The 13639-nt window shown below is 38.4% G+C and overlaps 1 protein-coding gene across 1 annotated transcript; it reads left to right on the top strand.

Annotated features, from left to right (window-relative positions):
* Nucleotides 1-713: 713 nt before the first annotated feature.
* mgat2 (alpha-1,6-mannosyl-glycoprotein 2-beta-N-acetylglucosaminyltransferase) lies at nt 714-5273 on the top strand. The gene is made up of 2 exons (XM_087778793.1): nt 714-902; nt 3513-5273. Exon 2 carries the CDS (start codon nt 3723-3725, stop codon nt 5133-5135), a length of 1413 nt encoding a protein of 470 aa, XP_087634919.1. The 5' UTR covers nt 714-902; nt 3513-3722; the 3' UTR covers nt 5136-5273.
* Nucleotides 5274-13639: the final 8366 nt, after the last annotated feature.

Genomic DNA, 13639 nt, shown 5'->3' with positions numbered 1-13639 from the left:
ATCTATCTATCTATCTATCCAACTGTCTGTCTGTCTGTCTGTCCATCCGTCCGTCCGTCCGTCCGTCCGTCCATCCATCCATCCATCCATCCATCCATCCATCCATCCTTCCATCCATCCATCCATCCATCCATCCAACTGTCTGTCTGTCTGTCTGTCCGTCCGTCCGTCCGTCCGTCCGTCCGTCTATCATCATCTATCTAATAAGAGACATTACATTGAGTGGCATGTAAAATATATAATATATAAAATTAATGTATCTGGACTGCAGACCATTGGTAACTATATATTTATCTGGCCACTGCCCGCCATGATTGAGTTAATGACAAGATGTGGACATTTTTTCATATTACTTATCATTGAAGAAAAAAAAAAGGTCATGAAAACTGATCACTTTCAGTCCCTAAATTCTCCCCTCATTGCCCCACACCACAAAATCCTGTGTCACTTAAGGCCTGAGGCAAGAACTTGTTCCTGGAAAAAACAGTCTCCTGATGGAAAAAAAAAAAAGGAATATCATTAAAAGTTTCAGAACTGGACGACATCAATATTTCAGACATTAAATATTGATGCTCGCCTATTAAAAACGTCTCGGTTCACATGGCGATGAAGCCAAAATGATTCATTCTTAATTATTTAAGTCTGAAAGACATTTTTAGTGCAGTCCTTTTTAATATGATACAGGATGTTTTAATGTGATGGAGAGAGGGGGCAGAATGGTCTCTAGGAAGGTTTTGCGCGCCCCCTTCTGGCGTGTTGTGCGCACTGCTCCTCCTTATGTTTTCTTTTTTTTTTTTCCTCCAGCGAGATCCCAGTTCCATCGCAGCCACCAGGAAGCTATGGAGGCAAACACGACACTGCCGAACTGATGTCACTTGGCTTGAGGAGCGCTGCACTGTGAGGTAACCGAAGCTTCCATTCTTCCTCGGGATCTGGGTTTTTGGTTCCGGGTTCTGGACTGGGCTTCTTCGTTAAGTTGCTAACCGAACCGCTGCTAACTTCCAGTTAGCATTGGAACGGATGCTGACTGAGGAGAAACAGTGCGACTTCTGTCGACTATTTTCGCCTTATTATTCTTTTAAATACTTGTGTTTTAGTGCGTTAAACGTCGCCTTTTACGACACTTTATTTAGGCCGGACTTACAACAACATGAAAACATCCTAGTGCAACCATATACTAACGCTCCATCACTTTCGTTTATTTTAAGAATTCACTCAAACAAAGTCTTATATTTGAAAAGATCAGAATTAAAACAATAAGCTTTATGTTTTTTTTGTAAATGAGTCAATCATATTTGTTTTATAAGCATGACAGTTTACTTCCATCACTCAAACTGAGTGAAATACGCGTCGCTAAAACAGTCTTAAAGTTGAGAGAATGTTGATAAATTCACAGAAATGTACGTCAAATGATCTCATCTGACAAGAGTCATGACGTCCAATGATCTTCAGGTAGAATTGCTGAACGATTTCTCGAAACGGTCCCCAGACTAGAAGCATTTAACATATAAAAAACTAATTTATAAGTATATGTAATTTGTGTCAATATATATATAAGTAGATTTTTAAACGGAACATATACCTGCCATTAAGAAAAAATAACTGAGGATTTTAGTTGTATTTGGATATTTGAAGTATATTTGTAAATAATTATATTAAATAAAATATTTGTCTTGTGTAACCATATCCTCATGGTCTCAGTAACTGTGGGGTGTCTGTGGATGTTTTGTCAAATCCATAAATGTCTGGTAACATTTATTTATATATACTTTTTTCAAAATGTACAAATCGATATACTTTTACTATAGTGAAACAAAATAAAAGTAAAATCACAAAAGCGATTCTGCTTCAACACGGTTCTTGTAGCAACTTTGTTAAAATATGTTTTCTTTGGGTTTTCATTTGTTTTGGGGGTTTTTACGTTAGATTTCAAATTATATATTTAAGGGTGGCAATTACTGGCGATTAACATCTTTTTGATTCTGATAATAAATGTCTTTGGAATTCTCAGTATTACAATATATTCTTGAAATTGTAAATGTATAGCTTACATTTGTCAACAGGAGCAATATTAAGAAATACAATGTAGGAATGTAAATAATATGAATTACACTATTTAGTTTAAGTTCACAAAATCAGATAACAACATATTACCCTTCATTTTTCAATCTGTTTAAAGTGCATGGAGATTATTATTTATATAGCCGGTATAAGAAATGTGTTTGCAGACATGAGAACACTTTGATTTTCAAATGTTTATGCTTTTAAAGTAAATATGTATTTATTGTTATTCTGCCTATTGTTCACAATAATTAAGTATGTACACAGAACAGTCCCTTTTTTGAGTTTTCTCTTAAAGTTTGACAACTACTTATTATATATTATCATGAAAACATAAAGTGTGTGTCATTTTTTTAATATATTGGATTCAAAAGAACAAGAAAAAAAACTTTTGCTTCAGTTCTGGACCTGAATATCATGCTCTTATAAGTGATGTATGTACTCTTCATTATAGTCCCGAGGGTGTTGGTTTTCAGGCAGTGCTCCAGTTATCATCCTGTGACCTACTTTCTCTTTGGTGTCATTATTATTGTCTTGGAGCTGAGTCTCATTCTCACTATTCATCTCAAATGATCAGTGGCCTGGTGCATTTAAAACACATTTGTCATGATGGCAAAAGTGTAACGGGATCAATCTAAAAGCTTCAGGGCTGAATCATAACAACTCTGAAGTAAATACTACATTAAATAATCTTAAAGAATGAATCTATATCCTAAACATCCAAGTGATTAAAAATCAAACTCTGTTACTTTTTGAGATTTTTGTCAAAATGTGATTGTACTTGTTGATGGTGGCACAGACGGGGCATGTTGGAGACATTTTATAGACTGAAAACACATCTATTAAATGTAAACTAATTTTTAAGATGCTAATATTGTTAGCTACACAAAGTAGTAACGTCTAAGTATTACGTCATACTGAATGTTAGTAATCTTCATCAAACTAAAACCAACAAATAGAAGAGGAAGTATGACAAAGATCTCCGATAACAAGATTTTCTTTGATAAGAAGGTTGCTCTTTAAAGTAGCAAATACCATTTTTTTTATTTTTTTTTATTTCATGTCCTCTGGAATAAAATGGTAAATGAAAATGAAAAGAGATAAAACATCCGTTATTGCTGTCCGTGAGTGTAAGCAATCCAAAAGCTAATGGGTTCTTTCTTGGCCCATAACCCATTAGTTATCAAGAAAGATGATTCAGGCACGGTAATGAAAGCCTCATTTTCCTAAAAGACTATCTGTGCACGTGTTTAGATCATTACCTCATTTAGAAGCCTGATAATCCTATATTTATCTTCGTTAGTACTTATCTGTTGACGTCAGCATAAGAGGTAAGGATACCCCAGAGAGGTCGAGGGTAACCAGGACATCTTGCTAGTCCATCACTTCGCATTTACAGTTGCTATTTCTCCAAATGGACCTAACTCTTGTGTTTTCGATTTATTTTACAGGCAGCTCATGCTATCAGCTACTCCGCTGCCTCCCAGAAAGTGTCATGCCTTATGGAAGGTGCAGCCGCTTCCAATGAACTTCGACCAAGATCTGTGCGTACAGCAATTAGCCTCCTTACAGCGTATTGATCTGGTCTGCTCCATCTTTTGACCCCCCGCATCAGAATTTCTTTTCGGACGGCGATTTACTTTTTCATCCGAGAACCTATCATGAGATTCCGAATCTATAAAAGGAAGGTGGTGATCCTATCTCTGGTGGTCATTATCTGTGGCCTCGCCTTCTGGAGCAGCGGACGACAGAAGAAAAGCGACAGCGGGTCGTCGCCCAAAGAGGCGGAAACGGCGAGAAGAAGCAATAGCATCAACCTCAGCAGTAGCAGCAGCGGAATTGGTATCGTCAACAATCACGTCGAGGTGCAGCCGCCCACGCCGGCTGCCACCCGACCGCCGGTCCCGGCCCCGTTGGTGCAATTAAACGAGACTCGTACGGAAAAAAATAAAGAGAAAGTGTCCAAGCCGGAGGTGGACAACACCACGTTGGTCTACCGCGGCATTGTCTTCCAGCTCAACTTCGACCAGACGATCAGAAACGAGGAGAGGTTTAAGCGGCAAAAGGACGATCTGGTCGTGGTGGTCCAAGTGCACAATCGCCCCGATTACCTTAAATTATTAGTGGATAGTTTACGCAAGTCCCGAGGTGTGGAGAACATACTGCTGATATTCAGCCATGACTACTGGTCGCCTGAGATTAACAAAGTGGTGGCGTCCGTCGACTTCTGCCAGGTCCTTCAGATTTTCTTCCCCTTCAGCATCCAGTTGTACCCACAGGAATTTCCTGGACATGATCCCAAAGACTGCCCAAGAGACATTCCTAAAAAAGAAGCCTTAAAGGTAGGATGCATAAATGCAGATTATCCCGACTCCTTCGGACACTACCGTGAAGCCAAGTTCTCCCAGACCAAACACCACTGGTGGTGGAAGTTGCACTTTGTTTGGGACAGAGTCAAGGCCCTGAAGGACTTTAACGGTTTGGTCCTGTTAATCGAAGAGGACCACTACATGTCCCCAGACTTCATACACTTCTTGAAGCTCATGTCTGCCATCAAACGAGAGCAGTGCACCGACTGTGACGTCATGTCACTGGGAAGCTACAGCCACATCGGCTTCTCCAGCAAAGCCAACAAGGTGGAGGTGAAGGCCTGGAAGTCCACGGAGCACAACATGGGCATGGCGCTGAGCCGGGAGACGTACCAGAAGCTCTTCAAGTGCACCGACACCTTCTGCACTTACGACGACTACAACTGGGACTGGTCCTTGCAGTACCTGACTGTCTCCTGCCTGCCTTCATACTGGAAGGTCATGGTGAGCGAGGCGCCTCGGATTTTCCACGCCGGGGACTGCGGCATGCATCACAAAAAAGCTACTTGCATGCCTACGAGCCAGAAAACAAAAATAGAAAATATCCTGCTGAGCAGTGGGAACCAGCTCTACCCCAAAAGCCTACTGATAACCAAGAGACTGCCCGCCAACGGGGCTGGAGGAGTGGCCCCACATGTGAAGAACGGTGGGTGGGGCGATATCAGGGACCATGAACTCTGCAAGAGTTACGTTCGATTACAGTGACCTTAATTGTTATTATACATTCTTGTCTTTTTTGCATCCTCTATTAAGAAAAAGAAAGCCTTTTAAAACTAAATCTTTATGGACTACTCTTCATATTGCCTGTTGTACTGGACTGTTAAATAAAAACGAATGTTGGGATTGTTGCTTTCTTTGACATGGTATTGTTCGTAAAGTAAGGTTATAGTTCCCGGTTTCCAAACACCAACTGCTAAACATTAAGAAGCAATAAGTACAATTACAGTTCCATCGTTAAGATACTTTCATTAATGTTTTCTAACTTTAAATGTTTTCTTTCTCATAACTAAAATGCACGACTTTGAATTACCGAAACAATGCCCTGTTAGCTTTCTTTGGGGCCATCAAATCAGATAATTTCACGGACTTGGCAATCCCAGTGTGCATGCATAATTAATTTGAAGATATTTTTATCTCCGTGAGATCAAATTAGTTCCTCAGAGACACCGTGTTCCAATTTAAATAGTCTCCCACTTTAGGTTCCAACAGGTACGCAGAACCCCCGCAATGATGACTTAAGATAATAATAATAATGCCAGATAAATTACATTAAATTGACACAAGGTATCTGTGAAGCTTAAGGTTTCATCCAAGCCGAGGTTCTATTTATGTGTTTTGTATCTTTATTTTTTCAACTAGCAAATACGAGATTGGACTTATACATGTCCTATTATATAATTATTTATTATGTTTAACCAACGTCTAAGTTTCCTTGAAACTTTAGATTATATTGGGGAGTTAAATGTTTTAAAATAGTTCTCAATGTCAGACACACCAATATACAGTATGATGGGGATCAGGGACGTATTAATATACAGAAACAATTCCGGGTTGTGGATGATTCTTATGCAACAAATCTTTATTAATGTCAATCCTGTGTGAATTAGACTTGAGTTTGATGCCTAAACTATATTTTCTTATGTTCAGTATATACAGCCGAGCTAAAGCCACAAGCAACTTAATCTCTGAACGTTTCCACCTCTTTCATTTTTTTCACCTTAAATCAGATGTTTGTGTTTGTAAAAATCAATATTGGAGTTATTAAACCCATGGGAACTTGAGAAAAATCCATGTTATCTACCCTGAACATAGTACAGTATGATGAAGAAAATGGAATATCTTTACACATTTAATTCAACTTGTATTGTGGTCATCAGTTTGAGTTGTATTATCGCGTCCGTCAGATGCACTTACAGAAAATAACAGATCAGATCATGACTATCAGATCTAATAAGAATGTCGGCTACTAGTCGTGACAGGACTGGAAGTAATACCTGTAATGTCACCCAACTGTTAACAAACCCTTTTTTTTCGGCCAAACCAGTCTTTGGTCATGAGGTCGAGTTAAGGCGCCGTTGATTATGATTGGAAGGTAGAACAGCGGCCATTTAGCTTGAGGCTACGGTAGCAAATACTTGTCAATCACACCCCTTATCATGTCATAATGAAAACGGATGAATGAGAATATAATGAAAAGGGAAATGTTTAGAAAATAGTATATGTGTGTATACTGCAATTAGTAACCAAGACCAAATCATTTTTTGATCCAGGTTGCTTTCTAAATCCGGTCTATCAAGTGGACACTTCACCTTTTTGTACATCTTTGTTGGCTTCCCTTTTGAAAACAAGATAGTTCCCCTTGGTTGTTGATGTTCTACAAAATGTGGTTTTCACACAATCTCAACAACCAGATGGAGAGAATATATATTTTAGAGATGGTCAAGGGGCTTAGCGTGGTCACCTTACAGCTAGAAGGTTTCTGGTTCTTTTCCAGGGAACCAACTTGAGACCTTTGGAGTTTGTATGTTCTCCCAGTGTTGCGTGGGTTTACTCCAGGCACTCCAGTTTCCTCCCACAGTCCAAAAACATTCAGAGGTGAATTGAGAACTTGGGGTAATTGTCCATAGGTATGAGTGTGTGTTTGAATGGTCGTCTGTCTTTGTTTGCCCTGCGAAAGACTGGCGTCCTGTCCAGGGTGTCCCCACCTCTTGCCGGGAGAAACTGGAATAGGCTCCATAAGGGAACAAGTGGCTCAATGAATGAAAGAGATGGTCAAGAAAAAAAGAAGATTGTGGTCAAGAAAATCATTAACACACACTTTTTGGTCTAATATTACAAAAGATAGTCATGTCTTCGTTACTCCGCTGCGGGAATCCCAAGATGATTAGTGGAGTTTCTGCTGCGATTGAAGATGCATTTACAATTGAAGTGCTCCGGCCACAGCGTGATATTGACCGTTTCCATCGGTAAGGGAGCTCAGAAGCATCTCCAGGGCTCCATCGATCCCCCTCCCCCTCTCCCTTACAATGAGTACTGCACACTGTTCAAAATCCGCAACTGCTGCAAGCTTATGCTGAGTGGACTCTTCGTACTCCTCGGATAAATCTCTCCGCTGGAGGCCTCTTTTTTTTTTTTTTTTCCTCGGAACATTCTTGAATATTGCATGGCACACGGCGGACGAAATGTGCGATGTAAGCCAAACAAGTGAAGCAGGGTTGGATATTTAGGTCCGAGTGACGAAGCCAAACAATAGTTTGCTACACGGCCCGCAAGCAGGCCCCGGCGAGTTTGTGTCGACTCGGTGTGTCGACTCGGTGTGTACTTTTAATTCTTAATGCAGTGTGAAGACATGCGACTGTGGGCCACTGTACTCCGGTCACGTGTGTGGAGCAGCTCCCTTTGCGGAGGTCCAATAATTGCTGCTGACCCTCCAGGGACAAACGGCTCAGAATAGATCCAGAATGGAAGGAAGTGGCACCATGTGCCCAATTGTCGGTGACTAATGATTCATCTAAGTGTTGTAATGACAAATAGTACTTGTTAGTACTTTAGTGAAATTATAGTGCAAGAATTTCCTACAAAAGTTTTCATCAGGCTCTACTGAATTATTTAACAGTCGAAAGAAAATGTAATATAGCACTGAGCGTTCGTGTCGCTTAAAGTGATTCACTCATTTTCTACTCACCCTCATGTCGACTAATGGTTGGGATTATTTTCAGGGTAAAATGTATGTTCATCTTAATTTAGCGGCTGGAGGTTAGTTGTCCTCTTCTACTTCTTCTAAAAAACAACCTCCATACTGCTCTTCTGTAATGTCCATCTTGTATTGAAGCCTCGACAAGAGTCATTGTTCCAAAAAAACTAATAAATAAGTCTATATTATAAAGTTTACGTTGGTAGACGGTGATCTTCCACTAAAAACAACCTTAAAATATGACTTTTTTTCTAAACAATTCCTTATGTCAAGGCTTCAATACAGGAGTTACAGACAAACACAAGGGCTTTATTTTTATTTTTCTAACTTTTCTCTTTCATTTTTAACTCTTTTTGGATGAAGATGAAACAACTGAGCGCCAGTCACTTTATTAAAATGCACATTTTTGCCTATCTATCCAAAAATTCCATGGATTACTCTGATAGTAATCCCAAACCTTAGTCGACATGTGGGTGAGTAGAAATTGGGTGAATTACTTTAATAGTAGCAACGGGTTCATGAGGCCTCATTAAACAGCTTTGTAGTGAAAACATTGCATCATGAAACATTGTGAATTTGGAACTCTAAGTTTGAAAATGATGACTAAAATCATTGAACTTTCCTGCCAAAATGAAGATACTATACCATGATACAGTGTCCACGATACAAGGCTGTTAGATTTTCTGGACTGTTAGCTAGTAACTTGGGATGGGTCGCAAAGCTTCATGAAGCTATCATTTGTTAAAAATGTCTCTAGTATCTATTGCTTTGAAAAGCTGTTCTATATAACGGCTTATGGGACGCCAACTACTGTGCTATAATAAATGAAGTACTTAAGCCCATCGCTAGCTGAAGCGAAAAGTTCCTTGATTCAAATTGTAGTTGGGGAACTTTGTCTAGGCATCCATCCATCTATCCATCCATCCATCCATCCATCCATCTATCTTTCTTGTTATTTTTGTAAATATGATTGTGAATATATAATATAGTGCAGATTTATTTTCTATTCTATTTAGATTTTATTTATTTTTATTTTTATTATTTTTTATTTCTGGGTGTTTTATTTTCTTGGTACATTGCTCTGGCTGATGTTGAACCGGATTTTCCCTCGCGGGACAAATAAAGGATTCTGATTCTGATTCTGATGTAGGATATTTCCAAAAGATTTTAAATATGGAATTTAAAAACCTTTCTATTTTACATAATGAATCTTACACAAATATTTAATATACTAAAATAAACACAGATAGTACCTACATAACATTTTGGCCTGTCATTTAAATTTGATTTATTTGATTTTGATAATAACAGACCAGTGGTTATAGGACTGAAGCCTATAAATTGGAAAGAGAGAAATAAAGTCGCAAAAAATGTGCACACTATCAGATCTTCTGCTGAAGAAAATGAATAATCCTCAATACAATGTAAAATAAAAACAAATCATTTATTTGCTTAACTTGTTATGGGTATTGTGTCATTAAATCAGTTTAAATTTAGGGTAGGTTTTCTTTTTCCTGGAAAACGTTTTACTATATTGTTTAAAATCTTCGTTTCACACTGATTTCAGCAGATTAAAAAAAAATGCTCTTACACTTTAGTCATCTGGAACATACAGTACTGCAAAAACATTAGGCAATTGTTTTAAACAGCCCTGGGTGACGATATGTCAATCAAACTAAATTGCCATTTGTCCCACCCTCTGCTCTATGTGCGATATTTAAGGGACGTGAGAATACGTTTTAAATCATAAAGAAAATCAATCTTGATTTAACTGCAGGACATTACATGGACTAGACCAGTTGTGCGTTCTAGGTTCGGTTAGGTTAGGTAGAACTTTATTGACAAATTGTTTTTTTCCAATTAGCCACAGCAATACAGCAATTATTCATAAAAATAAAATAAGAACGAGAACAAATAGAAATAAAGAGACGTCTAAAGATAAAGAACATAGATCAAAGAAAAATAACAAAGACAAAGGATACAAAGATTAGCATAGAACATAATTTCGTTCCACTCCTGCCCCCAAACTCAGAATTGTACAATCTAATGGCACAAAGAATGAATGAGTCCTTGAGTCTATTAGTGTTGCATCTGGGAAGGCGCATTCGTGCTCTCACTCCATCTGCTTCTCTGTTCACTGACGACAGTGTTGAGAGGATGACTGTCATCGTCCATGATGGACAGTAGTTTGTTCAATGATCTCCTCTCTGCAACTGTCACCAGTGAGTCCAGCTTCAGTCCAACCACAGAACCAGCCCTCCTGATCAACCTGTCCAACCTGTTGACACTCCTCTTGGACACATCTACAAATTCTACAAAGTGATCACATTCTCGTGTGGGGAAAACATCGCAACATTGGATAAATTTCACGCTTGTCTTAAGGGCCTTTAAGTTTTCAATAAAAATTAATGTCTAATTTTAAACTGAGAAAAATCTCTAAATTTAGGGAAATTATGTCACAACACGATCTGGATCTTATAATCCATGCGTCTGTGTCTTCTCTCCTGGACCATTGTAACAGTTTATTTTCATGTCTTAACAAGAAGTTGTCTCGCCTGCAGTTAATACAAAACTCTGCAGCGAGATTTCTGTCCCGCTCTAGTAGAAGAACTCTATATCATGTAACCTCATAAACCCGTTTCTACAGGGTTAATTGTTTTATATCGCTCTCTTTCTATGAAAGTGTATATAACAGATGGACCAGTGGTCCCAAAAAAAACCCAGCAGAGACAACAATAGAGCTTTTTTTATCGCCACCTTAGACCTGCGTTGTGTAAAATGATATGTCAGCAAAGTGTGTGGAACCGAGACAGCAACCAGCCTTAGGTCATAACCCCGAGTTCAAGCCTATACTGAGACTGAAACCTGCTCAACGTCCTATTGTGTGAGATAAAGCCGGGTCAGCCATACTGCTCCTGTTTCATTACGTTGTCCCATTGATTGTAAACACGATATCAATACTTCTCGAGTGCTGATCCTCATGCCTGGCACTTCACACATTCCTGAAAAAAAGTCCAAGTCAGATTTATATGGGGTTATATTTGTCTCGTAATTATTTGTAAAGGTGTTTCGATAGCCACAAATTAAAGTGTATTATGTGCAACTGTAGAAGTAAATGTGTATTTTTTAATACTTTATTTTTTCATTTTCAAAAGAAAAGAAAACCTTTTTAAAACTGAAAATTCTGTTTGTGAGATGATAAGAAAACACAGGTGTGTTGTTGTGGAATACAGCGTTGGAAATAACGCAGTAAATATAATTATATAGGAGACCCTACATTTCTGTGCAGACTTTGCATGCCGACTTTGAAAAAGAAAATATGCACGTCAAGAACATGAATGCATCACTGCTACTGTAAGTGAATAGACAGAAATGTAGGAACTGAATATATAAAGGTATCCAGGCAACACAAAGTCTTCACAGAAATGTAAGGTTTCCTATATATTTTAAGGCGTGTTGACTACACACTGCTGTAGCCTCACCATGATGCTCTTTGTTTTGACGACGTAACCAGTTATGTGTGTAAATGGCAGCTGGTGTTGCCAGTTTGGGGGGGTTTCTTTACATCAAGACCTGTTTACAGTGTGTTTTGGTGGGTTTCTGCCTGAAAGCCTTCGTAGAAATCTGGCAACCGAAGACGAACAGATGAACAGAGCCAGTGTGACGTTTCACAGACACCAGAATGAACGCGTTCATTGTAGCCTTCATCGGGCAAAATACATTACATTCAGTTCACGATCGTCCAAAATATGAACTAGTACATCATTCAATGAACTCTTTCAGACACAACACTGCTTACAAAACATCTAATCGCTATGCCTTTGTATGTGAATCTGTAGGAAATTTGTTGATGTGAGTATTTTCTCTGAAGAATATCTCAAAAATACACCATAAAGGTAAGCAGTGAATTAATCTCATTTCCCAAACTGAACTATTTGTTAAATAATTGTATCTTTGTTTTGCAAATGAAAAATGATATACTTACAAATACACCAAATATTAGATTAACACTTGCAAATATCGAAATACATGCAAATAATTGACCCCCCTAGACAACCCTCTGCACATTTACAAATATTTATGAGACGAATATTTATGAGACAAATATAAGCCTTTAGTGATGTGACCTGCATCGCTCACATGTATCAACTTCTCACCTCTCTGCAAATCCTGTGCATTATGTGGAATAAATGCAGTGCTGTGGGTTCCTGAGGCTCGTGCTGCCGAGGTATTAATCATTCATAGCAGCCGGACACATCGCAAGGTAAACACAACTGCAGGTCAATATATGGAGGCATGTTGACCCGGGATTGGATGATTAAAGTGGGGTCTCTCAGAAGCAAAGGGCCTCTCTAAATCTATTGAATTCCCATCAGGGTGGGTGTCATGTCTCTCTGAGGGGGTCAAGATAAATGCAGCAGGTCAGTACAGGCCATATATATACAGGAGGCATCTTCTTCACAAGGATTTTTATGGACTGCCGCAGAGTGTTTGGTCGATAGGTAGTGACACCTGGGCGTCTTGATCAGACATTGGCTGCTTGTAAACATCACTTCTCTCCCACTAGGTTTGAACACAGGTCCTCACGTTTCACCTAAAAGCGACTCATTCATTATGGAGGATCAGTTTAAACCTGTTCATCAAATATACATGAGAACAAGTAAGTCTGTAAGCAGAGATAGTCAGAGCGGCCGAACTTTCGTTTTCTGTTAATAATGGATTTACCTTTGAACAATACTGCCCCCTGTTGACCGCTTCGAATCAATGCACTTAAAAAGTCTCCTCAGACGCGAAAAAAACTTAAATTTGTCTCACCAGAAGTTACAGTTAAAAGGTATTAAGATAAGTTTTGTATTTAAAACCCCTCACTCAAGTTTAAGAAGTTTGAGTTGATTTTTATAAGTTTATCTCTTGCTAAGGTATAGATATTATTTAGGGGTTTTTTGCGTTTGTATAAGAAACTGGCAAGTTATGAGGTAAAAACCTGACTCTTTGTTTAGTGTTATATAATCATTTTCTTATAAAACGGACCTTGACATATGTGGGCCCTCTGATTCCATCTCTGTAGCCCCAATGAGGTCAAAATAATACTATAAACCTGACCATTTACACATATTTGTGATGGCCAACTAGGGATTTTATTCAAAGTTAAACTCTTATTTAAAGTTTTAAATTTGAAGCCTTTTTCTTCTCTTTATTAGTCATTTGCGTGAATGTTTTTTCCTTTTTCAAATCATATTATATTAATTAAATGTGTATAAATTGAAAGGTTTTACCAATTAATGTTATGGCATGATTATACTTTTTTATATTTTAAATTGTAAAACCTCAAACATTTTTTTTCTTCTTTATAATCTTTCAATAAAAAGTTGAATATGATATTAAATTCTTCATTTGTCTCTTTAGCCTGGATGGCCCTGAATTATTCACAGTATATAATGTGGCCCCGGAAGAAATGTTACTGCCAAGCCCTGGACCATGATTACCTTGTTTTCATCATCAACTATGCTTGGTT

Source organism: Callionymus lyra, chromosome 17, assembly GCF_982586985.1.
Source record: "Callionymus lyra chromosome 17, fCalLyr1.hap1.1, whole genome shotgun sequence".
Taxonomy (NCBI): Eukaryota; Metazoa; Chordata; class Actinopteri; order Syngnathiformes; family Callionymidae; genus Callionymus; species Callionymus lyra.
The sequence above is the reverse complement of the archived record's forward strand: the minus strand, read 5'-3'. Positions and strand labels throughout refer to the sequence as shown.